This window comes from Puntigrus tetrazona, chromosome 20 (assembly GCF_018831695.1).
Source record: "Puntigrus tetrazona isolate hp1 chromosome 20, ASM1883169v1, whole genome shotgun sequence".
Classification (NCBI taxonomy): domain Eukaryota; kingdom Metazoa; phylum Chordata; class Actinopteri; order Cypriniformes; family Cyprinidae; genus Puntigrus; species Puntigrus tetrazona.
In genome coordinates, this window is record NC_056718.1 from 13,734,863 (window position 1) to 13,762,227 (window position 27,365).

General features: G+C 37.6%; 1 protein-coding gene across 2 annotated transcripts; it reads right to left on the reverse strand.

Moving 5' to 3' along the window:
- Positions 1–406: 406 nt before the first annotated feature.
- On the reverse strand, positions 407–27,088 carry mthfd1l (methylenetetrahydrofolate dehydrogenase (NADP+ dependent) 1 like). Of its 2 annotated transcripts, XM_043220388.1 has the most exons (28): positions 26,716–27,088; positions 25,101–25,185; positions 24,961–25,011; positions 24,726–24,779; positions 24,526–24,650; positions 24,112–24,212; positions 23,117–23,253; positions 22,806–22,932; positions 22,361–22,443; positions 22,009–22,106; positions 21,725–21,898; positions 20,521–20,657; positions 19,975–20,021; positions 19,387–19,494; positions 19,125–19,199; positions 18,124–18,226; positions 16,283–16,359; positions 15,278–15,418; positions 14,178–14,246; positions 11,772–11,883; positions 8,397–8,536; positions 8,243–8,284; positions 7,345–7,445; positions 6,678–6,855; positions 6,139–6,246; positions 5,558–5,710; positions 1,331–1,455; positions 407–1,206 (listed from the first exon to the last, which is right to left on the reverse strand). In XM_043220388.1, exons 1-27 carry the CDS (start codon positions 26,934–26,936, stop codon positions 1,366–1,368), a joined length of 2,937 nt encoding a protein of 978 aa, XP_043076323.1. In that variant the 5' UTR covers positions 26,937–27,088; the 3' UTR covers positions 407–1,206; positions 1,331–1,365. The 2 variants fall into 2 exon arrangements, with proteins under 2 accessions (XP_043076323.1, XP_043076324.1); XM_043220389.1 differs by lacking the exon at positions 5,558–5,710.
- Positions 27,089–27,365: the final 277 nt, after the last annotated feature.

Genomic DNA, 27,365 nt, shown 5'->3' on the forward strand with positions numbered 1-27,365 from the left:
TGGGCAAATGTCAAGCGGAGCTGGTCAGCTAATTATGGGTGTCTTTAATGACATAAGCAACAGGCCTCTCTTTGAAAAGGGTATGAATGAGTACTGCCTTCACAGGGCGTCTCTGATGGGACTGCGTCCTGTAGAGGCAAAAGAATGGAAAGACCATGTGGGGGTCAGTCGTCTGCTACTGTTTAATACATCTCAACTCTTTTTCCTAATAAAAGAACGAGAAATCTAATCTGCAGGAATTTCATCTTTGTGGACCAACAGTCTGACTTCACAATGTGGATTAGGGATTCATTAACTCATTCACACGTGCAAACATCACTAATGCATTCTCTCACACACACATAGAATGCTAAACCTATGAAATGTTTGGTAAAACAAAAAAAAAAATAAATAAAAGGAATGAAAATGTTCTGTATCGTTTTATTTTTGTCTGGCCAGTCATGTTGTTCTGGCAGCCTTTTTCATTGTAGAATCCATCATCGCTGGGAAAATACAGGTTTTCAAGCATACATAACTATTGCAACAGTCAATGGAATTCCTCTTTACTCACGACTCAGAATAACAGATAACAGTGGAATGTCTAAAACAAGACTTTTTGGCATGTACTCGCATGCATGATGAAAATGTGCATTCACAGGTAGTGAGATCTCTGCAGCACTTGTTCATTTATGTCATTTATAACAGAGAGTAAGAGAGAGAGAGAACAGGTGTCAAACCACTAACCACCTTGTAATTTGGTTTTTGTTTTGTGTAGTGTCTAAATAAAAGCACCTCAGACTTCAGAATTATGGCGTATTTGGCTGTAACAAATATCTGAAACAGTTTAATGTAACGAAAGGAGAATAAAAGGAAAGAAATGGAGTTTGCTTGCATACTGTTACAATAATCTGGAACATTAATGGAATGTTTAGCTACATAGAATGAGTTTAAAAGCTTTTGTGCGTCATTAAATTGTAAACACTAAAACACTATGTAAACAGAAATGTTTACAGAAAGAAATTAAATGTAAGGCAACATTTTTTTTTGAAAAACAAGAAGCCACTGCTAGGTACAAAATTGATAAATTTGTGAAGTTAATGAGTTTAAATAAAACCCTGTGCAAAACAAAGGAGGAAAGTTTGTCGATCTAACACTGTTTCATTGCTAGAAGGCAGTGGATGTGACAGTGGCATGTGAGTAAAGGCCTACGTGGTCATCAAGGGACACCTGAGAAAGCAAGAAAGAGGGGAAAGAATGTTTAGGTACATTCAATTGAATCTGACCTTTTTGTTGTGTGGCATGAGCAAAACACAAAAAGTCATTGTTCTTTCACTCTTAATTGTGTTCTTACCGGACAAAAGCATGTGTGGGACTGTAGAAATGTCTTCAGAAGAGTCCTTTAATCTCCTCAGTCACAGGATCAAGGTCAATGTCGTAGAAACAGGGTCGTGTGGGCAAGCCCGGCATGGTGCTCATCTGAAAAGAATTTAGTATACAAGTATTCAGTGTACAAGAAAAGGAAATTACTGGCAATCAAAATGTTCCTATGTGCAAACAAAACATCACAGCTCACAATAAAACAGTCTGTCTCAACTAAACTTTTGTTTAATGAAGTCTAGCCACTATAGGACTATAACTGATACATAGTTTGTTTTCATTAATAACCGAGTGATTCAATTAGCCTATGTCCTTTAGATTCATTTAGCTTCAAGATCATGTTATCTCCAAATGGCTTCTCCGGCATATAAATCTCAATTACAAACAGAACCTCATACTGGAACCACTTAAACCAGATTTGTCATCTCATGAATGCAGTTTTTTAAAGAGACAACTGTGGTCCTTAGTAGTAATTTTGTTGTGTCTGTTACTATTGTGATGAAACATTAAGACTTTAAAGGAATTAAACATTGATTTTTGCATATGGCCAGTGTATATCAACAATCAATTTTCACACAGTTTTAAAAAGTACGGAGACGTAGGATTACATCAATAATAGTAAAAATCTAAAGGTCATCGCTTTAATTCCCTAACAACAAAATCTATAGCCAGTGGTCAAACCAATTGATTATATAAAACAAAAAATGAACAAGCTTAAAAATACCACAGATTAAAATCAAGTGACTGGCACACATGTGAGACCCAGGCCAAAGAAATGAATTATCCTAATTAAATTATCATTAAAAAGAGACCAAGACAGACCAAGAAAACAGTACATCGTTTATCCCCCAATTTTACCTTGCCCAGAGAATGAAAGCTATCATTTTCACAGAGGACTATGATACAAAGATCCAAAACAGCCAAGGATGTTATGAATCTCAAATAATTCAGCTCCAGTTTCTCATGACTGATTAAGTTTTTTTTTTCTCCAAAGTTAAATGAGAATGAAGACACATCATCCATCCCAACCCTGTTCCTTTTCTTGGAACAAATCCTCATCGTAGCAAGCAGAGCCTTAAATATTTTAAAGAAGCATTTCTCTCATGCATGACAACCCAGGAGCTGTTTTATAGCTTATTAAAATAAATTCACTTTCCTACAGAAAGGTTAGATGAATCAATTGACTAATTTAAGATATATATATAATGTTTTTTTTGTTTTTTTTATACAAAAGATCTAAAACAAGTTAAACTAACAAAAGGTATCGTCCTCAGCGTGACAACAATGTGGCTGAACTAAGGAGTAAAGATGAATTCGGAAAAGTCAAATTCAGAACAAGAATTCAGAAGATGATTTAAACAATACAAAGGGTATCATTTCACCTATGGTGCTTGACCTCTATAAAGAGTAAACCAAATACAACACTGTCTCAGCAATTTCCCTTAAAGGTGTGCGTGGTGTTCAGATTTCTTCAGTACCAAAAACATAAAAGTTTCAGTTATTGACCAAGATCTGCACTTTAGCAGTTTGTTTTTTCCTTTAGGTTAAAGAGTTCATTGTGTGTCAACATATGAGCATGGACACGCAAATAAACGTAAAATCTAGTTGCTATTGTAAATTAAGCCAAAAAATTCCCACAATTATTTCCATACACAATACTCCATTATGTAGTCACTGTTCAAGAATAAATGGCAACTTAATTCATTTGAACACTTACTTCAAATGGGTCATGTTTTCCTTACCGCAGACCATTGTGTCTGTTTATACTTTCTACTGAACATGCTCTTTGCACCAGTCTGCTGTTGACATGTGTTCATGTCAGTGTGGTGGTCAGGTTGCCAAAACACCATAAGCCTTCCAGCAGAATCATCAGGAATTCATTGTGCGGCTTACAGCAGACACGGATTTGGGCAATAAATTTCCTGAGCTGAATGGAAGCTAAGATCCGTTCAGTCCCATTGTTCTCTGGCTGACCCCTCCCTCACATATCTGGTGCATGACATCAGTTACTTCCTCCTGTAACCCCCCATGCCTGCTTTGTCCCTCAGGGCCTAGCATTGAAAGTAACAGACACCTGTCTTGTAGCCTGAGCCACACAGCATGTTTTTAACTAACTGGAATAAAGTTTACTAAATGTTTTGAACTTTACATACATATATATATATATATATATATATATATATATATATATATATATATATATATATATATATATATATATATATATATATATATATATATATATATATATATATATATATATATATATATATACATACATATATATATATATATATACACACACACATATATATACATATATATATATACATACATATATATACATACATATATATATATACACATATATATATATACACATATACACAGTGCATCTTAAAAAATCTTTACACAATCACAGCCGAGGAATAAGGGCCTTATCTGGCAAAATGATTGTTAATTTCCAAAAAAAAAAACTAATGGACAAATAAAACAAATACACACACACATATATAGATTATATAGATGTGTTTTTTTTTAACTACAATTGTGCAACTGTATCATGTGCAACTTCATGCATTATTTAATCATGTTAAAAACTTTCAATTCATCTGACATCGTTGTTTTACCTTTTTTTGCACATTCTCTTCGTAAACACTGGGTTGTTACTTCTGCCTACATTACGCATCTTTCCAAAATGATTACATTATGCATGAGGTTGGGCTGGTGCAACACGAGCATTTGTGGTTAAAACGTATATACATTTTTATTGGTTTATGAGAACAATCGATCATTTCACTAGATAAGACTGTAATTTCTCGGCTGGAGAGCCCATTATACACTGCACTTAAATGGCAATTCAGACCTATTTCACTATATGGAGTATTTTTCTTAATAACCTTGATTTTTCATCTGGGATCAAATGGGGTTTAGTAAATTACCAGAAATTAACTCATGTTTTAAAATTTAGGCACTGACTACATCTGACTGTATTATAATCAAGCAAGCAAACTAAATAGGGATAGATTTGAGGAAAGAAAAAGAAAAACAGAACAGATGAAGAGATTACACTGAAGTTCAAAGGATTGGCAGTAAATTCTGAGCCGGGTTGAAGGTGAGAGGTCATGTGCGCTGGCCGTGTGTCCCGCAGTAGGCCTATGGAGATGAAAGGGGACAGAGCGGTGGTCAGACCGGAGGGGCTGGGTCACAGTCACCCATCTCCCAGCATGCCTCACAACAGACACCTCACCCCGACCCTGACCTCGCTCTGCAGCCTGGACCTCACTCTCAACCCGGAAATGAGCTTCCTTCCCTAAGCCTCACCCAGCCAACAAAACAACGAAAAAAGACAAAAATGCCGACTCGATCAACTGGGGCACTATAATGTGATGCAAAATCCAAAAAAATGCAATAAATTAATAGCGCCACACAAAATGATCAATTCAAAATTATTACACAACATTTTTAATCAGTCAAGCTGATCTAAAATTGTTACACTCGAAGCTTTAAAATTAACAAACTAAATTGGAGAATAAAGATTGCTTGCTTCATACATCCTGATGCTGGAATCTGATGGAAATAATGGTTACTAAGGTAAACCAGCTGAGTTTAGGAGGAAAGTAGAGAAAACATTGGGAAAAATCCAGTATTTTAATGAAAACCACAAATATGCGAGCACACATAGGAAAGCATGGGTCATTCAAAAGTTGACCTCCTCTCGCTCAAAAAAACCACACATGCTTTAAGGTCTGTTTTCACAGGGCTTAATCAAACCGTCTCACAGGTTTCGTTGTGAATCCAAACTGAGAATCCAATAGAATTTCTCATTAAATGAAAACTGCCTTGACCAAACATTGTCAGGAATTCAGACATAGAGATATATCTGCCTTAGGCCAGGCAATATTGGCTTTAAAAGAGCAAAAACATAAAGGCAGAGGACTTTGGCATGAGTGCTGTTTTTAAAAGCCCTAACAAGGTCATAGATCATAGGTTCAACCGTAATCCTGGATCCTATTAGTAACTGAAACATTCACTTAGCAGCAAAGGAAGTAATAAAGGAAAAGTAATGCAGCAGTGGTAGGTAGTGGATGGCATCAAATAAGTGAAAGCCATCAAGTACATCTGGAAGGAAAGTATGGTTTTGTAGATAAAACAATGGAATAAGATGAGCTTTTATAAGATTTCAAGAATAATCACTTACAGTTCCAACTAAAGGGTAGATAAAGCCTGCCCCGATGCTGGCGCGAATGTCTCTGATCGGCAGGATAAAACCTGTGGGAACACCTTTTTTCTCAGGCATATGAGAGAGAGACAGGTGGGTCTTGGCCATGCAGATGGGAAGAGCACCAAAACCCTGTGAGAGATTCACAAGAGACAGTCACATCATTGTCTCTGGGCTCTTGACATCTGTCTGCCATTATGTTGTGAGATGAACTGCTTCACTGAATGTAATTCAAAACTACTGGGCCAAGATTATCTAACTATTTAATAGCACTCAACACAAAGCTCATGAAACATTTTTAACCAACATCAGACTTCGGAAGATGGAGAAACTTAAAATAGTGAACAAACCACTGATTTCAAACATATCATTCAAAATGATCTTATCGTATATGAAGTATATGGAGACTAGTTTATGGAACAAATGTATATTTTTTTAAAACTATGTATTGCTATATTGGTGCATATAAATTACAATAAGATAAATGCTGAATATTAAAGTTAACATTTAAATCAAAAAGCTAAATGATGTGCAGTTTTTATGTTTAGTAGCCTTCTCACCTGTTGATTGTAGTATTCTATCTTAGCTTGAGCCTCAGGTGAAAGCTCAATGTCATCAGCACCATAAACCTTCTGTGCAATAGTCCGAATCTTCTCCTCAATAGAATCCTGTAAAAAAACATGGCTTAATTAACAGAACGAGACAGTAAAAGATGGGAAATGAACAAAATAATTCAATATTCCCAATTTAATTTTCAGCTCTAAACTGTAGCTTCCGCCTATCTGGCGGTCATAAATCCAGCTAGGATAGCAAGTGTCCAGCCTAATAGGATAACAGAAGACAGCAGAAGCCAAGAGCTGAAATTACTGCGCCTTTCATAGCATCACTTAATCAAAGTCACAACCTCCAAAACTCACTAAGGTTAACTCAAACCAGCTGATAGCCCTACAGCCCCTCACCTTAACCAGACATATACACAATGGGAGCAACACTTAACTCATCGTACAAGATAGGATCATGTTTAAACCAGCCATCAGAGTCAATTTGCTCCGTCTTAGCTTGTAGTATTTTTTTCAGAACTAACTGTGTCTGGCCTCACCTGCAGATTGTACAGGAATTGGAAATGGTTCTTCTGAGATGCAGCTTTCTTCACAGCCTGTGCTAGTTCAACAGAGCCCCGCCCACCTCTGGACCAATGATGACACTGCACAACAGCTGAGGCCCCAGAAGCCTCTGTGATGCGACATACCAGGTCGATCTCTGCATGAGAGTCAGTCCTGCACAGAAAGAGTAATGTCATGTGTTTTGACAGGGTAAATCCAAATATCACAGAGCAAACAACACTTTGCTCTTTTTTCAAAAATTGGGAAAAAAACCTCCCGGATAGACTGCAAAGAAACATTTTGTGAGAATAACATGTAAACCAGAGTATCAAAAATTAAAGGGATAGTTCACCCAAAAATTGTAATTAATGAATTACTTACCTTCATGTCATTCCAAACCTGTAAGATCTTAGATCACCCACGGAAGACTAAGATATTTTTATGAAACCCGAGAGCTTTCTGACCATGCGTACACAGTGATGCAACTGACATGTAATTGTAATGCTTTATGATACTCTTGTGAACGCAAGTCAAACTGTATTTTTGTGTGAACTATCCCTCTAATTCTTGATACTCTGGTTTACATCAAGCATGGCTATTTCTTTTGTGTTTTGGTAAGAAAATACATGTTGCAGTTAATTTTTCAGATAGACCTATTCTTACTTGAAGACATTAAGAGCAACAACCACAGGGACTCCAAAAAGATGAGCGACCTGAATCTGCTTCTTCAGGTTACTGCAGCCGTCTGCAACCAGCTGCAAATTCTGACAGAAAAAGTAAACATTATAAATAAAAAGAAAAAAAACATCGAAAGTTGCTAAATTTTGTTTAAATCCTTTTAAGATATCAAATAAGAACACTTTGGAAAAATTAACAAGACAAAAAATGGAAAGCCCAAAAATCTCATCAAAAGCTGGACCTGAATGGTTAATCAGGCTTCTTAGGAGGATGAGTTGGTTTGTCTTGGAGAACGTCATCTCACCAGCTGAGCTTTCCAGAGGAAACTTCCTGCTATTTTTTTTCAACTAAATTGTCGCTCATGGAGCAGAACCAGTCACAAAGAATAGCGATCCAAAGCTCAGGAGACATGCTTTGGTGCTTTCTGTTTCTCATTACAGAACCGCACAATTAGCTTAAGCACTCGAGTTATTTTCTCAGCTGGGGTTACTTTAGAGAGACTGAAGAAAAGCAGGTACGGTATTTCTTAGACTACAACTCCCATTACGCCTCTGTGTCTCTAGCTTCAACAACACAGATTGTATTTACCCTGTTAATTGAATAACACAAACCACATTAGGGAGGAAGAACAGAGCTGGAGGGGGGAGGGGGGTGATGTGTTCTGGGCCTCTGTCTGAACAAGGTGGGGCAGATACTCATTCATTCACTCCCCTACCTCCTTCCAACACTTTTTATTTTCATCCTGCCTTTGGGGAGCAACATCGCCACTTATTGTTGGAGCAGGATAGCACATAATTTGTTTATACTAAAATTAAATCACTAAACAATTAGCTCTACAAATATGGTCATTTCACACAAGAGTGGAAAAATAAACATTGCTTACCTCATTGATATATTCTTTTGGCAGTGGTACACCAGCTGTAACCTTTCAAACATACAATAAATATAAAAAGTTGTAAACACCCGAAATGTATTTTTAAAGCAGTGAGGCATATAAAAGGATGTGTGAGCACGCACATAGCTACATACACACTTACATTTGGTCCACCCCCGTGCATCTTCAAAGCACGTACAGTGGCTACAAGCACCACAACATCAGGTTTCAGTCCAGATGTTCGACACTTGATGTTGAAGAACTTCTCCATGCCAATATCTGCGCCAAAGCCAGCCTCAGTCACTGAACAGGGAAGAAGAAGGGACTTAAACAATAAATTGAAAGCTTTTATTCAAATGAGATCTTGATAAATAAACCGCTCTATTGTGCAAGTAAATAAACATTCTGCATCAAGAACTTATTATTATTTCACAGAGCCGGATAAGAGCACACTCACTCACACATGCTTTCTCACACGTACACATTCGAAAAAAACAAAACAACCAACAGTTATACAGTAATGTAATTGTCCCTGCATTCCAGAGAGAGTTATTGCCATTCATTCATGACTAGGGTATAATTACAATCTTTTAAGGCTGAGCGTGTAAGCACCCTGTGTGTTATTGTGAATGAGTGATCAAGGGAACATCATTACACTGAAGTTCTGCCAGTAGTGACATGATCATCCCAAACTGTTCTGTTAAGAGGTTTTTCCCCTGCAAGTATTATTTGTTTTGTGTAGGAGAGACATCTATTGTTTGCGTTTGCATTAGTCGGTATTAACGTGTGTATGTGCCATTGGTTAAACATGTGTGGAGTATTTCCACGTATCCTTTTTCCCAGAACCCTGCAAGCTTCCTCTGCAACTTCCCAGGCTTTTGGAGCAGGAGGGAATGGGAAGGGTAATGTTGTTATTTCCAGAAGAGAGCTCTGGCATATTTTCTGAGGTTCTGCATGTTTGTGTGTGTGGCAGTCTGGCATTCAGTTTTGAACTGCGATAATCTGCTGAAGATAAGTCTTTTGTTCAGTCACACATGCATCAGGTCACAGTCACCTACAGTTAACTTTAAGTACCATAAGAGGGAAAGATCCACAAATATGACCGTGGACCACAGAACTAGTCATAAGGTTTTTTTTTTTAATGTATGTTTTCTTAGGATTGGATAGTATTTTTTTGAGATACAACTATTTGAAAATCTGAAGAAAGATTTTTGGCATTAAAGAAAAAAAAATGTTGATCCATACAACAACCCATGCTACTTATTGCTGGTTTTGTGGTTCAGGGTCACTAATATCTAAACAGAATTTAAGAAATCTTGTGTTTTCATTTTAATAGCATGTCAAAGGAGGCTGAATAAGTCTAGGAGAGAAAATATATTTAGGACAGAAGGAATAATTAGTTAAGAAAGAAGAAGCAGCAAGATAAACAGGTAGAAACGAAAGAAGAAAGATAGTCATGTAGAGAAATAAGCATTTCAGGAAAAAGAATATATGAAAAGGAGGTACAAAGCACTTAAAATTGAATTTTCAACAAACCCGAATGTGCTATTTAACAACCACATAAAATTCATTTGAATAACTTAATCATTTTATTTTGTGTAGAGTCACAGAAGAAACACATATGCAAGCATACCCTGTGTGTTTGTGTGTGAAAAAAGGCCAAAATCCATGGAGTATTCTGGAGGCAGTGCTCATGACCTCGGGATGAACAGATGCTTTAATAAATTAAACCACCATATCTGAGACTCGCTCTAAACGAGTGTACATCACCAGGCCTTCGAGTGGCCTACACACCAGCCAGGTACAGAAGGCAATGTGAGGTGTGGAGAATGTAGCTTCCCCTCAGGAACTTTTAGAGAACTCTGTTATCAGAGCATCAGTGAGACTGAGGCATGGGAGCAGAGATTTTGGTTCGAATAGACTAAAGGTTACTAACAAGCTGCTCTGGTATTCCTGAGTGCTGCGTGGTTTTCCTGTGAAGCGCTTCTGTTGTGTATAATCAGCTGATAGGCAGCGTCCTCCCTCTCACCCGCAGCAAAAACACTACATACCACACATACCTTGGCATCAGGTAACGCATACACACGTCCCCCTCCTTCGCTGATATTTTGCAAAAGTCAACAACTCTCAGCATTCCTGCTGTTTGTTGAGGCTGATGCTCCAAGTCTAATATGGACTTCTTTGAATTCAAACACAAGGCAGGGCTGCTTGTCTTTCGTAATAGAGTAAATCGAACAATTCATTTTTTACTGTCCTCCCCATGAGCCTTTAGTAAAGCTTCTAGGGCTGTACAATTCGAGAGGGGAAAATATCTAATTGTAATTTCATCTGAAAAAAATGTAATAAGAAATAATGATTATTATTAAATTAGAAACACTACATTTAATTGTAACAATAGTCTCACCATTTTACTGTAAAACAGAAAAAATACAATATTTCTTTACTTTCAAAAAAAAAAAAATAGCTTTAATTGCTGTCATCAGTTTCTAAACACTTCTCATTAAAAGTGCAGCAAGATAGTTGGCAGAGGAGAGGGGAACGGAGCCGCTGAGATGATGAAAACAGTGTTATGAGCTATGCGTGAATAAAAACGTAGTGCCATGCTTCACTCTACAATATGCAGCACATATATTTAATCAAATCACAGCCTTTGCAATTTGATAATCGCACTAAGCCATATTGTGATTTTGGCATTATTTAGATTAATCATGTAGCCCTTTCAGAAGAATTCAATATTTACACGCTGGCAGAAACTTAGGTGCAACAAAAAGTATCTGAAATTCTAGAAGTTGTAACTCAACACAGCTTGGCTTGGTTTGGTAGGCAGTGTTTTCATTGGGCTTACACACTTCAGCTTGTCCTTAAATGAGGGGGTGAAGCTTACACTGCTCTTAGTGTGGACCACAGGGCCTCCGCCATTCCCAGCATTCTTTTAGTGTCTGGGGCATGTCGCTGGGCAGGGGAGGGATAGAGAATAAAAAGAATATAGGGGAGCAAAGGAATGAGAGCAAAATGAAGAGAGGAAGTGATAAAGTGAAGTAGAGATGGCAAGATAGTGTGTGTGTGTTTGGGTTTTTAAAGTCATGTATGTTTAGGTGTGCTGACACAGAGGAATAATTAGGTTCAGCTTTTAATAACAGCAAAATTTTACATCTACATAAATTTAACTATTAGTTTCATAAAAACAGGACTGCATTGCTTAAAATAAAGTTTATAGATGTATATACATTGAATTTCATTTTTAAAAGGCTATTTTATTAGAAGAAGACATGACGAATGTGTTTTTAAACAGGCATTATAAATGGCTTCTTTTTAGGGTTCAAGCATAACAATTCTGTGGGGGGCATCAAATTTTGCATGACGCCAGTTCTTTGTAAGCAGGAGTCTGGTTTGAACCAGAGAACTCTATTGTTGTTCAAACTTACCCCCAACATAGCTTTTGGTCTCTGGTCAATGAATGTATGGCTATAAAAAGCAGGTGCAGTGTGTGTGTTACCGAATGTGTTTGTGTGTGTATACTGTATGTCTGTGCACTCACCAACAAAGCCCTCTTCTCCAACTAGTTTCAGAGCCAGCTTGTCTGCCAAGACAGAGGAGTTTCCATGGGCGATGTTAGCAAAAGGTCCAGCATGCACAAACACTGGAGTGCCCTGATATGACAAAGAAACAAACAACATCAATGCAAACCATTAAAGTCACACCTGCATCCCAAAATACCACATATTAGCCGCTGTGCAAAATTACCTGAAAATTACTGGTGAAATTTTATATATATATGATATAGGATTTAAGTGGTCAATTTTGTGCAAAACATATGTGGTTGAGATTTTTATTCAACAACAATTAGATTCATCATCAAAAGATAAAAAGCATTTAGAGCTCTGTGAAAATATGAGGTTTGAATTGATGACCTGGAGGTCCCCTGTAACCAAAAACTGGAAAGTGACACTGGGAGTTGAAGGGACAGGAAGGAGAGAGTGCAGGAAGATGGAAAAGGGAGTACATACAAAACAAAGAATGGAGTGATGGTGAAGTCATTTAAATTCAGGAAAAGGATACAAAACTCCATCAAATGGAATGAGACCACCTTCCATTATTTACCTAACTTTTATCGCTGCATCCCAGCATCCTTTATTCACTTTCTCTGCAGGTGCTAATATATACTAAACATTACACAATATTCTACATTAATGAGTTAAATGAAGTGAGTGAACCAAGTTCATTTTGAGACGTGACCTTATTAGCTGCACAAGCCTGCCAGAGATTGAGTGCTGCATTTAATCAAATAGAGTCTACATTTTCTAGTATCACTACATTTTAGGTTTTTTTTTGCACAAGACAAGTTTGTATGGTTTTGATCTACGAGCCTTTAAGAACCCTCATATACATGTGATGAAATGTGATACACATTAAGTGTACACGGATTTTGACAATGTGTAGCTCATTATAACCTGAATAACTTTACCAGGTTTAAAGACAACCAAATCAATCCATTCTGAAGGTCAAGGAACTTTGCTCCATCTGCAAAAACAATCAATCGATCAACAAATCAATTCACTGCAACGAATATGCTCACAAAGTGGACATATCTGGCAGCCTACCAACAAGTAAATATAAATGCATGAGTGATGGTCTTTATGTGTGACTGTGAACGGAAAGTGCATGGTTTTACAGTGAACTGTCCTCTGGAAAAGATTTGCAGAAAAAAACTATGATATCAAAAAAAATGGAATAGGAAAGATTTGGAGCCCTTTGCACTGGAAGTGTGGAAAACAGAAAAGATCTGACATGCCAATGCCAGGAAAGTGAAAAAACAGGAAAAACCAAGTGAGCACGACGAATAGGGAACAGAGTAGCTATGCTTATGCAATGGGCGAAATGTTCTTATTTTGATGCTTGTACTCTTCTAGTTATATGACTATTTTTTTCAAACATTTTTTAAACAACACAAATGCACACATATAATAATATATTAGGTCAATACAGAATATTTCGAAGTTTTTATGCTAACCAAGGATACATTTTTTGGTACCAAAATACAGTAAAACAGTAATATTGTTGTTTTAAATGCCAGTTTTCTTTCTTGACTTATTTTAAAATAGATTTAAGATTTAATGTCTAAAGGAAGGTTGTTACATTTAGACAACTTTTTTTTTTTTTTAAATAAATAAATGAAATATAAAAATGGCAGACACATTTTCTTCCAACAATCTCAACAAATCTCCCATCTTTAGTCTATATCAAACAGGCTTAGATCCATCTGTGAACAAATGCACATCCTCTTGTTTAGTCATTCACACACTTCCTCTCTCACTCTTTCACACACCGACACACACACGCGCATACATCCCAATCCCAACAGGGACATTATAACACCATGCAAACAGAATATTCCCACAACCCTGTGTTGCCTGATTCGCTCTGATACAATTCCTCCCCATAAGAGAAACAGGAAACCGGGCAGGAAAGGTTTCACAAAGCAATTCTGTGGCCCTCTCTACAAACATGTAACTTTTGTGCATCTCACACACAAAAACATACTCCTGCACACACCAAACATCCATCATTAGTCATTAGCATGTTTTAAAGCCATAAAGATGAAAGGCATTCCAACAATCAGGCTTTTCACCACTGTCTATTTCTCATTTCCAGTTTTCTTGTGGCGTTCAGGGTGTGATAGTGAAAGACAGAGACACACTCCCACTGAGCCCAAACCAAAACCAGATGTGCATGTGTTACTGTATGAGTGTGTGTTTTCTGTGTCATGCCTCGAATATCCTATCACTTCACCAACGCTGAGAGTATCAAGTTTGGGAGTTTCCATCAAGATAGGACAGTTATGTGTGCATGTGTGGGAGACAGAATAAGAAAAATAGCACACAAGTGAGCGACTGTGTAAAAGATACTGAGGGTTTGGGGTGCAGGAACAGGGAAGAGGTCTCACCTCCAGTGTCTGCATCAGTGTAGGTTTGATAGCATCTTTCATGAGGACTGCCAAAGCGCCGGTTACACCCTATGAAAACCAAAGAGAAAAAAAAATATCAGAATATCGTTCATATAAATTGTTGGAAGGTCTCTAAGATAGATCTGTCAGTCTGTCACAATCATGAAAATGACGATGATGGTTTACGATTGATGGCTAAACATCCTGTTCTTCTATACTGCTTACAGTACAAGTGTCACAAAAATACACTTAGTTGTACATAAATGTAAATTATATGTATTCAAAATAATTTAAATATTTCTTTCATGAATGTGTAATTCTCACACTGCTGTTTTTGGAACCTCGACAACATGAACATTATATTTGAATTATATTTAGTAATCATTGTTTATATACAAGTCGCTTAAGGGAAGGTCTACCCAAAAATAAAAATTGTCATAAATGACTTGCCCTCATGTCATTACAAACCTGCAAAATCTTTGTTCATCTTCGTTACACAAATTAAGATATTTTTTATGAAATCTGAGAGCTTTCTGACCCTGCATAGAAACAACTGACATGTTTAAAGACCAGAAATGCAGGACATTGTTAAAATGTCATCTGTGGTCAGTTAAGGCCTAATGGATGGAGAATCGAACCTGTAACCCGAGTCCCAGGTCCGGCAGGGATTGTAGGTGGAGGGAGTGAATAACCAGCGCTCTCTCTACCTTCAATACCACGACTGAGGTGAGACCCTTAAACAAGGCACTGAACCCCCAACTGCTCCCCGGGCACCATACCTGGCCTCACGTCACTTCCACTTTCAAATAGTCCATCCATGATATTTTAAAGTTGTTTAAGTTAAGGTTGAACCACTAATGTCACATGAACTATTTTAATGATGTCCTACCTTTCATGCCCTTGATTGTGGTAGTTCCCTTGCTGTCTATGGAAGTTGAGAGAGGTCTCAGATTTCATCGAAATATCTTAACTTGTTTTTCATGATGTTCTTACATCATGAGGGTGAGTAGTTAATAACAGAATTTCTTTGGGTGAACTATTCCTTTAACAGAGCTCACTCTATCTCTCTCACACACACACACAAACACACTCTCACACACCAAGTCATCTGCAGTGACCGGCTTGCCATTTCTGCTGCTGCCCACAACCATACGTCCCAGCCTGGCCCGCATATCAGCCAGTCCATCTGTCAGAGCAAGGATAGCCATGATCTCACTGGCCACCGCAATATCAAACTGGGTCTGTAAAAGCGAGAGGGCAAGATCACAAACTGACAAGCACAAATATATTTCAGTGATGATTTAGGTGATTTCTATCAAAATGAGTCGTCACGATATAGACTGTGGAGAGATTTGTCAGAAACACAGACACGCAACATCTGCCAAGTCTGGTTCTTTATCACATACAGTAAACTGCTCCCACATGTGTCCAAGACAATCCCAGCTGGAGTAAAAAACCGAGCTGTCCTGGTTTAACTCTCAGCTAATAAATACTCCCCCAATAAAACAGCTGGGAGCAGAGGAGTGGTGGCCAGATGCCCTATCAGGAGAGATGGGCCGCTTAATACACACCACTTGTGTCATCATTTCTTGCCATTTAACTGCATTTACAGCACCGTAATTGCTGAGATGATCTACCCTAAGTCAATGTTTGCAAAGCCTGAGGAAACACGCTTTAGTGGTATTTTTTTTATTATTTCAAACACACACTTGCTTCTACTCTCTTTCCAAAATACACAAACATTATAGTATACTGAATGTTGCTCAAGAACAACAGTACACGGCTGTAGTGCACATTTCAGTGGATTTGGTACAGTGGGTGGGAGACAAATAAAAGCATGATTGACCAGCTCTGAGGGTCTTTTTCTACAGTAAATGTGCGCAGTAACGCCTTTATGAAACGTTTTCTTTTACTTAGATTGTTTCCCACTGAGGTGCACACTGTTCTCTTCTTTATTTGTCATTAATTCGGGAGGCTTTTGACATACTGGAAGACTTGCCAGTTAAGGGAAACAAGAAATAAATAAACACTAAGGAAAAGGGACAACACTTCTACACATCACATTTGAATGTTGGCTAATAGAATCAAAAGTTTAAAGCACGTACCTGGCGAGCATGGCCTTTTTCTGTGTTAGCCTGGCCAACAGTGATCTTGCGCAGAAATCTGTCATTGGTATCAACAACTATTTGAAACAGAAAAACATGTTAAGAGAAAACAGAACAAAATATCAAACTCCTATGCTTCTACCTAAAAATAAACGATGTGCTCATTTACTGGTCCTCATGTCATTTCTAATCTGTACGACTCTCTACCTTTTAAAACGCAAAAAGTAAGGATGTACTTTGTAGGATCTACAATAAATAGGAAGCAAAGCATTTAAGTTATAAAATGACATATTGTTGAAGTGCCATAGAAGAAGTCAAAATAAATGGTGCAGTATTAAAATCTCCATTTGTACAGAAGAATAAGCATGAAGTATATAGGACAAAGTTCATCAAAGAGTAAACTGTCCAAAAGCATTAAAAAAAAAAAAATTGACGGAATGACAAATCTCATATCTGAGTGAGTTTTGCAATTGAAACAAGACGTAGGATCTTTTCCTAACAAAAGCAATATTTTTTTCATGAGGTTGTGATAACATCACATTGGTTGGCTTGGGTTGTGTTTGAAGACAATGGCTGGAGAGAATCACGTCATGAGGGAACTCAGCTGAATGCTAAGTGGTGCAAGCTGAACTGATTTTGCAGTCACTGCTGAGGAGATGTATGAGGCAATCGAATGAATCCCAAAAACCAATGACCTAAAGAGACCCAGAGGGATGGACGCCAAGTGAAACCATAACCTTGCAATAAGCATGCATTCCTCAAAGACTTTTTGCATTTGTGTTTTTTTTTCTTGCAGCCAAACTGAATGTAGGAGGGTACAGTACGAGACACAAACACAACTCCCTAAGGGCCAGGAAGTTGGAAGGGAAAGAATTCAACCCTCTGGTATTTTCTCATAGAAACACTGAACAATTATTATAAGCCTCATTTTAAACATGTCACGGGCAACAAAAATTACAACAGTGGTTTAGTCTGCTTTCTGGCTGTCTCGTATTCCTCTTGTGTATCTGTTTCTATTCACCCATCTGTGAGAACACGGCGTACATGAAGTACAGCATAACATACGGCCAAATTGTTTCATCGGAGTAGTGATTAATAAACATAGAACAACCATGAAGATGTAGTCCGAATACCATTATTCACAATGATATCTTCCCATAATAGACCATGGGAAACCTTAATGGTTTAAACATTACATTAATGAAAAGTCACTATGAGAAAGCTGTATGGATTGTCAGACCTTCTCAGACACACACAGATTCGCATTCGCAGCAGGAGAGAGATGTAAAACTGTTTTTAATCTTCCAGGCCCCTCGTCTTAGTGTGCACTTTTGAACCGACAGAGTAAATATCCCATCAGTCACTGAAGCACTATCTTCTGAATGTAGGGCTAAAGGCAACAGATGTTCCCAGGCGGCCGCGAGTAAAACGGGAAACACCCCAATCCAGCTGAATCTCATCCCCTAGTGATCGTAGCTATCAGACGGCACTGCGCCATAACCAAAACCAGAAGGTCTACATTTGGCATGCCTTCCAGGTGTAAAGAGTAGATTCGTTATTGCATGTGTTCAAGAGGGACATGTCCTCACAAATTGCTCTCAGAAGCAACGGCATGGCTAGTTTATAGTGCTTTCCCATTAACCATTAATCAAACAGTCAAATGTGGCAAAAGCATTCCAGTGGCCACATATTGTGTCATGCTTCAGCTCACTGTCTTATGCATCACATATCCTGTACCACAATCACGAAATCTCTTTGTTACTCATCAGGCATCAAGGGATTCTTGTAAGAACGTACCATATGCAGAACAGGGAGGCAATCTAAGTTGCTCAAGCTCCTACCTCTCTGCCATGTGACCTTCTCAGGGTCAAGGTCAAGACGGACAAATGCCCTGACCTCTTCTGGTGTAAGGTCACTGGGGTCAGATTTGTTTATTCCAAGACGCTGAAAACATAGGTGAAGAGGAAACAGAAACAAGAGCAGTGATAATTATAAAGAAAGAGCTGTTCATTCATATGAAACAATTCTACTATTAAAGCATTTTCATTACTGCAGTTAGTTTTGGCCTAGATTTAGAAAAAGAATCAAGGAGTTTTTCCCAAATTGCAAATATTTAGCTATTTGAGGCCTCAGTACAGTCGTAAATATCTTTGAGACTATCTTTTTAATAAGATTTATCTCTGAATCTTGTAAATTTACCAGCTTTGCCTTTCCAAAATGTAAGTCAACCCAGCCTGTCCCTGAGCAAACATAAACAGTTTGTGTTTAGAGGAGTCTCTCAGCTTATTGGTGTCACAGCCAACATAACACAACACTTGACTTGTTTACTTACACAAAAAGAGTGAAACTTGTGAACAGCTAGACTTGCTGTGAATTACAGTCTAATAAGAAAGAATTGCTCATTTTTGCAAAAGCTGCATGAGGACCCCTGTTGGTTATATGATGAACTGCTTCCAAATTTCTACAAATCTCAACATTTTTACCTCCCGGTTGTCAACATTTTTTATTTTCCAGATGTTTTAAGAGGTAAATGTTCTTCAGGGTTACCATTTATTGGATAAATCTTAAAGGTAAGGAATAATATTTAGTTTGGCCACAAAATACCTTTCCAAGGTCAAAACCCCCCCCCCCAAAAACCCTCACTTCAAATTTGGCTTTGCAAGACCATTGAAGCCCTGGCTCTTCAATAAAAAGGGGGATGAATTAAAATAAGAAATTGAAGGGAGTAAGCCATATTATGTAATCTTGAGGATCCCTTGGAAATTTGCTGAGAACCACTAAAAAACTTCCATGTTAAATGACGATGATATTAACAAGTAATAAAAGTCTTTTCCAGACTCACTTGTAGGCGAGCCATCTGTATAGGAGAGAAACATCTCACGCCATTAACAGACGGAACTAGTCTGCTGTACAGGGCCTAAAAGACACAAAACGTAATAATTATGCAATTATTAACTTCAGAAATCAGAACGAATACTCTTTAATGACACACTAACTATTGATTAATTATATTGTTAATTTTACATCCCAGGGATGTATGAAACTCTCTGGGAAACCTAACCAAGTGCTGTGTGAACCCAAACATTATGATTGCAGTTGTTTACCTTGTCTGATTGAGTAGCTTCATGGAGAATGCGGGCATCGATAGCTGCCGCCACTAGATTATTGGCTGCGGTTATAGCGTGGATGTCTCCTGTGAGGTGGAGATTAAACTGAATGGGGGAAAAAAAGTGAGAGTGAGCAAGTTGTTTTCTGAAGCTTGTGATAAAGAAAGTATCTGCTCTCACACATACACACAAAAGCATTCAGTGTTGTCCAAAGGTCTGAGATAACAGAAAACATTAAAAATGTAATATAAAACTAGAAATAAAAAGTCTTATCATTTACATGCATGCTGTTATTTAGACGTATCATATAACAAAAAAAAATTAGTTATTTTTTACACTGAAATTTTTCTAAGATGATATGCTGATATTTATTGGTAATGAGAAAAAAAATATTAAATTGAAAAAAAAAAAAATCACAAAACCTCTAGTGGTCTCAAAGTTTTGGACACTGCATTTTATTTTACTTAGTCTCAATAACTCTGTGTGTGTGTGTGTGTGTGTGTGTTTTAAGGGCTGTCATCAGTGGTGGCATACTAGGGAAAGGGCTTTGTGATAGCGGGAGACAGGATGTCTGTAGTCACTCACCTCCTCCATAGGAATGACCTGTGCATATCCCCCACCCGCCGCTCCTCCTGCAGGGAGACAAAATAATGAAGCAGGCTGACAAACACACAGCAATGAAAACACAAGACAATACGTCTGATAAAGCCAGACATGAACTCGATCCAAAATATAGTGAACTGCCTTGCTATGCACCGTCTAAATGGGCAGCATCCAAACTATCAAACAAAAACATTACAAGTGACTGATTCATATACATATACATATACATATATATATATATATATATATATATATATATATATATATATATATATATATATATATATATATATATATATATATATATATAAAAATATATATATATATATATATAAAAATATATATAATACATATGTATATAATATAAATAGTAAAATTACACTGTAAATTGCTTACAAGTTACAGTGCCTTAAAACCCTAGAAAGGTAAACTACAATACCTGTGATACCTTGAAATGTTGTCACGTTTTCTATTGATATCTATATACTACAATATCAAACTAAGCTAAAGCAAACAAAAAAAACACACCTTTGACACCAAACGTTGGGCCTTGAGAAGGCTGTCGCAGACAAGCAAAAGAGTTGAGCTTAAGATGAGCAGAGAGGGCCTGGACAAGACCTATGGTCACTGTACTCTTCCCCTCACCCAGAGGAGTGGGAGTTATACTGAAAAACATAGACCGAGAACATTATCAACACATGCTTTCCCACATTCAAAGGGAGAAGGTTGTGACTATACATCTATTCATCCTTCTGCTTTTCTCTTTTCGTTTTCCCTCTGATCTAAGTACATTAGACTGCCGGCAAACTCCTCTCCCCATCAGCATCCTCCCTCTCTCTCGGTCTTTATGGAGCGGCTCTTTTGGCAGCGCAGTAAAGGCATGCCAGTGGCTGACAGTAATTGAGTAGGCTGGGTGGGGAGGGCAGAGCTGCTTCACAGCGTCTGTAGGCAGAACAAAGAGCGGGACTTAAAGAAGGAGAGTTAAGGAGAGGGAAGGGGCTGCTGATAAAGCCAGGGGTCTGCGCATTCCCCACACACATGAAAGAGACCCTGGGCCCCTATTTGGAGCTGACCGAGCCACGCTTCACACACACGGATGAAAGGGAGGCTCCTGGTGGGTTCAAGAGCCAGCGGTAGATAAGATCCATAGGCCCACCAATCACTCTCTCCAGGAATTTAGAGGCAAAGTACAAACGTGTTCACGGACGTGAGCGTGAAAACACAAACACTGTCCTGATGCTTTTAACCTATTTCTCTCACTTGGGTTATATACAGTGCATAATGTTTGTACTTTGCACTTGTACTTTGGTTCTCTTGGTCTGAACTGAAAGAAAAAAAATACTATACATTTACTCCTGGTTTGCTCATTCATTTTTATGACCGAATCTACAGATACAAAACAAAAAGCATAAGAGTAATATCATTTTTTTTTATATATATATATATAAATCTTACCAAATATGCAAAAGAATGCTGTGTGTCAGACTAATTGTAATTGTTACATGTGTGTACATATATATGGACATATTTTTACCAGCTTAAAGCTCACTAAAAGCTTATGAAATATGCAAAGGAGTCAAAGTAATGTTAAATACTGCATGACATCTGCTAGTTCCAACACCTGTATCGTAGCAGAAACCAAACCAATCAAACTAAACCCTCCAAGCGTAATCGCACACTTAGTAATGTGACATTAATTAAACTTCAGTGAAAGTAAAAAGTGATTTCACACCCTGCAACCAGGACATATTTGCCATTAGGCTGATGCTGGAGGCGGTTGAGGAGGGACAAATGGACTTTGGCTTTGGTGTTCCCATAGGCCTCCAGCTCCTCTGGAACGAGGCCAATCTCTTTAGCCAGCTGGGATATGGGTTTGGGAGTCTGTGCCCTGGAGATCTCTATATCACTGTGGGTTACAGAAACATGAGAAAAGAAAGATGGAGACACCAGTTAGCTCTGTGCACAAATGAACAAGATTTGAGTAATGTTGAAACTAAAAGGCATGGCCGCTCGTACCTAGGCACAGGTGAGAGAGGTTGGAGCTTTAGCGGGCGAAGCCTCCATGGCTGGTACTGCTGCTCTTGTATCCACCTCTTGCTGCTCCTCACTACATTCTGGCAAATCACAACAACAGCCACAAACATCTCAGTGAACGCTTCAAAAAGACAGTTTCATTCATGGCATAATTATGTACACAAACATGTTTAATACATTAACCTTATAACAACTGTCAAATCATTTAATCTTTACATTGGTTAATCACGGGTTCTGAAGATTTAACAGATGTTGATAATGTAACAATATTTATAATAATTTGTCCTAATTTAAGAAATTGAATAGAAAGGAGAAATAACATCAGGCCTCTCACCTGCATTCTTAGCACAGCACTTAGAGGCCCAATTTCTGCACCAGATTCAGCTTCAGCCCTGTGCTCCCAACTGTCACGGTGTTCTAGGATATAAAAGTATGAAAAGTTGGCCCAGACTAAGCATCTAAGGAAATACAATTAGCGGCGTCTTATTATGTTCCCACACTAATGGAATTTGTGGGTTAGAGAGGAAATAGCATGGGCCTCTATATCCATTAAGGTCTCTTGGAGATGGCAGGTAATGAAAGGTGAAGAAAACTGCGTGCCAGACTTAACTGGTTTCAGAAGAATCACATACTTGTCTTTCACATCCATGCTACTACAATTATAATAGTTTCCTCGATTCTCAAATGTCACTCCTCAAGTAAAGAAGGCATCTGTACGTTTTATGAATAGCAAAGTAAAAAGCAACCGTTATAACGTGTGTCAAGTTTAATTTCTTTACTTTGAAGAAATGTATCTTCCATTAGAGCTGAGCTGAGGTTGATGACAGCCACCCCCGGTCTTAACCAAGTGGGTGGGAGGCCTTTGTGGTCAGTCTCTAACAATATCACCACATCTGAATCCAAGATCTAAAAGAAAAAAAGAGAAAGAAAGAAAGAAAGAAAGAAAGAAAGAAAGAGAAATAAATTAGTATATGCCTCATATGATTTATCCAGATGTCCCTCCTGAAACAAAGCAGCACTGCCCTCTGCTGCAGAAAATAGCAAATTGCACCCAAAACAGCTTAAAGATGTCTACCAGTTATCACTTTACCTGCTTTTGCAAGTGCTTTGAACCCCACTGACAGGTCTGCACCATCATGCCATTGTTTTGCAGCAAAAATTGAAGAGATGCCTTGAGGGGTCCCTCAACACCCACCAGCACTGCCATTTTACTGATCAACGGGGCATCTAAAGGAGTATTACAAAAAAACATAATACTGTCTATGTAAACTGGCTCTATCCAATTCACTATAAATAACCATACTTTATACACGTGTTCAAAATATTTCACATTTTTGGACAGAAATAAACACAAATGTAGCTGGCACACAGTTTGATAAAACTTGACAGCAAAAAAAAAAAAAAGCAAAGTAATTTATGAAATGTTGTATTTCGATCCAAATTTTCTTAGCAAAAAGTTAAGTATTCATTATTTAGAATATACCATGAACCAAAAACTATCATAACATCTTAAATAACATCATAATTCAGTATAATTTATTTTTGACAAGACGTCCTATGTTTTGTAAGTGATGGCACATTTTCGGTAATGCTTTGGTAGCAACCACATGGCAGTACAGAACTTTAACTCACATACTAAAACAGAAAAAAACTGCATAACTGTATTGAAATTTGTATTCTGTTTTGATGATGACACAATGATACGTTTCAGTAGTGACAATTCTATAAGATAAACAACCAGAAAATATTTTTGAACCTAGCTCCCACCCAAATGAAAGTTATGATTATATATATATATATATATATATATATATACACATATACATACATCATACATATATCATACATACACATACATATTCATATTTGAAATATTAAATAACATATCTAAGTTTTGAATACTTAAATGCTTTTTAAATTAGTTATATAATATATATATATATATATATATATATATATATATATATATATATATATATATATATATATATATATATATATATATGTTAGTACTCCATTCAGTGGAATTAGTTCTGAAAGATTTCACCTTTTGAATGTAAATGTAATAAACAAAGCGATACACACCGTGCCTGGCAAGCATCTCCAGCACAGCTCCAGCTACAGGTGAAGCAAAGCCGTCTCTCTGATCCCCCAACACCACTCGGCCAACATTAAGATCAGAGACCCTGCAAACACATGCAGGCCTATGTGACTTTGTCTGGAAAACATTCAGGTTCTCAAAACTACACTACTTCTTGTACTTTATTTAGTTAAATAAAGTAAATGTATCTATAATGTATTTAAAACTATACTACAATAAATAATTTCCCCATACCTTCCCTGTCATAAGAAAACAATTATTTTTAATAAATGCAATACAATATCAAGGCAGAAGGGAAATATTCATAGCTAGGAAATTCTCAAATCAACCACCAGTGGTACTTATGGCAAAAAGTTATGTTTAGTTACGCATAAAAACAACAAAAAACTGTAGCTTACCCATCCACATCTTTCTGCGGCTTGATGGCATTACGCACACTTTTGGAGAGGAAGGACTGAGGAAGGTGCAAAAAAACACCATGAACACGAGAATCCTCATTTAATCTCAAGATCTCCTCAATCACCTGTGGAATAAAGAGGATAGTTTCTGTTTAATCACAAATGCTACTCTAATTTGCAGAACTTGCGGCACCACTGACCTCTTCCTCTGTGCAGTGGCGTGGAAGACAAATCTGCATAACGTTCAATCCGATCTGTGAGGATACAAAACCGGTGTGTAAATAACACTCTTTAAGCTAACAATTTGCATTCCAATTTGTCTTATATATATAGCAAAACACCTACAAAAAAATAATGTAAAATATATTGTAACAATTTATGTTATATGCACTGATTTATTTATTGCATGCAGGACAGAAAGACAAACAGTTATACCTTTCCAGCCATCTTCTTATTCACCTCCAGCAAACTATCATCTTCACCTGCCTATCATAAGTAAAAGAAAACCAGCTTTCAAACCAGCAACGGATACACACAAGTGCTCTTCAACTCTTTATCTGAGCAGAACGTCACACCTGTATGATAGCCAGTGTAGGCTTGAGGCCCGGGTTAGTTTCTTTCATAGCTTTAAGCTCCACTCTGCTTCTCTGAACAATGTCACTGTAAACGAGACGGACACAGATTAATTCAATCATTAATAAGCACACAGAATATTTAACCAAAAGTAATAACATGCTTCTTAACGACTAACAATTTCCACTAAGAGAAGAATCATTTTACTTTAATCAATATAAGACACATACGATACAATTAGAACAAGATTGGTTTTGTTTTTACTTATTAAGCTTATGAAGCTGATATGCATTTTAAACATCTCCATTATCCACTCCTGACTGCTCTTTAGGCACAAATCAATTTTGAGCACACATTAAACAGCACTCCGTCTCTTGCCTGTTCTTGTCTGCTTTTTAGTTTTTAGTCTCTGAAACACAGACTTTGAGCCTCAGATAAAAGCAGAGCATACACTGCAAGTTTATATTAACACAATGATCGCTAATACGACCAAAAATAAAGTAGATCTTCAACCTCTACGAACACTTAAACAAGTTTTTCCCTGTGCCCGCCATCTCTGCCACACAAATCATAACAACTGGTGTCCCGTTTTTAACCATGACAGAAAGTAATAATTGCAAAATAAATAAACAGTACTCAGTCGTATTCACTCAGCTGATTATAACAATTTTAAGAATGTTGGCTAACACATTTTGACTATCAGCAGATAAACTTATCTTGTGTTATCGCGGGTTGTATTGCAATTTTGTAAGCATCTTTACTGATCATTTTAATGCTTTGAAGCAGATACGTGACCTTTGACTCCGTTTACAGACATCGAAAAGATACTTAGGGGTCACTTGTAGGTTTTGATTGGAAACTGTGGAACTTGTGTACATTGACCATCTGTTAAAGACTTTTTTAGGGGATTGTTGTAACAGTTCGATAACTATAATACCCATTTATTAAACTAGTTGTCTTGTAAATTCTTCTGCAATTCTATTCTATAGCCTTATAACAAATGTCACACTGGAGATGTCCGTCATGTATGACAGAAATTACACTGGTGTAGCAATATTATTTCTAATAATGGGGTTAGAACTCAACCTGTGTTAAAATACTCCCATGCCTTTTTTTTAAAATACGCTTTTCCTGTTTTTATTTTTTGCCAAATCTGATATTACGCGTAACTAACTGAATCAGTGAATAAAGTCAGTATCGTGATCGCCCGCCAGGGGAGCGGGTTAAATGAGGACATGTAGTGTAACACTGACCTAAAACGACATGTTTTCAACCCTAGTTTCAACAAAAGTCACTTTTATGTAAAAGAAAAAAACAAAAAAACCTTGAAATCATACAGTAACATGTTAATATGCGGCTGAATGAGCGCACACCGCATGTTAATATTAAAGGGTGTTCAGACGAAGACTAATGGGAGGCAGAAGTTACATCAGCTGGCGGCCAAACACCGGTAGCACGTGGAAACAAATCACCGCCGAGACAATAGATCATTTAGTCAAGTCTTCTTAAATACAGACCAACCCGTTACAATCACAAAAGACATTCAGAGCATTTTAGTAAATAAAAGTTCTGTCGTATTTAGGTTTAGAGGCTTGATATCACGCGTTTTATTCTTACCGGACAGCACTTTGATACAGCGGTCCATCGTTTTTTCGTGGTTGACTTTTAAAACTGGTTGCCGTTTCACTCGTACCGCCGGTCGAACTAAGTTCCCGAACCCTCGGATAAATAACCGCGCTGAGTCTGCTCTCCGAGCTTAACGCTCCGACACCCGCTCGCGATCGTCGTATGCCGGCGTGGCTCCGATGCGCATGGCGAAACGCGAGCGACAGCCTCATCTTTGCCACTAGAAAACGTCCACCGGGTTTGGGGTCCGAGCAGAGAGGCGTCTTGACTGATGCTCAGGTGATCTTGAGCAGAGCTGGACTACCAGACAAGCGCGTGCCCGGCAGAGAGACCGCGCGAGTGCGCGTGCCGGAGTCAAGGAGGAAGCGTCTTGGCGTTTTTTGGAAAAAAACTATTACAAGCCTGAGCATGAACAAATGACTCACATGACATTGGGCAACAGACCTAATTCTCTCTCTTTACAACGTATTGCAAATGAGTATTATTTCTTTATTAGAATAAAACGTAAATTAATGCTTTAAGTAATACATTGTTGACAAGAAATTCAGCATACTAGAGGTCAGCAAATCATAGCTAAACATTTTAATCATTCAGAATGATTAAAGATAATTAATAGCATAATATATACATAACGACTTAAG

What these genes read in the sequence shown, in the direction of transcription:
- mthfd1l (XM_043220388.1), bottom strand. Translation starts at nt 26,936, where the DNA reads ATGAGGCTGTCGCTCGCGTTTCGCCATGCGCATCGGAGCCACGCCGGC. An exon ending in CCCAACGTTTGGTGTCAAAG is followed by an intron (nt 20,022 to 20,520) that starts GTGTGTTTTTTT and finishes GTCTCCCTGCAG; the next exon opens with GAGGAGCGGCGGGTGGGGGA. An exon ending in TAGAATACTACAATCAACAG is followed by an intron (nt 5,711 to 6,138) that starts GTGAGAAGGCTA and finishes AATCTCTCACAG; the next exon opens with GGTTTTGGTGCTCTTCCCAT.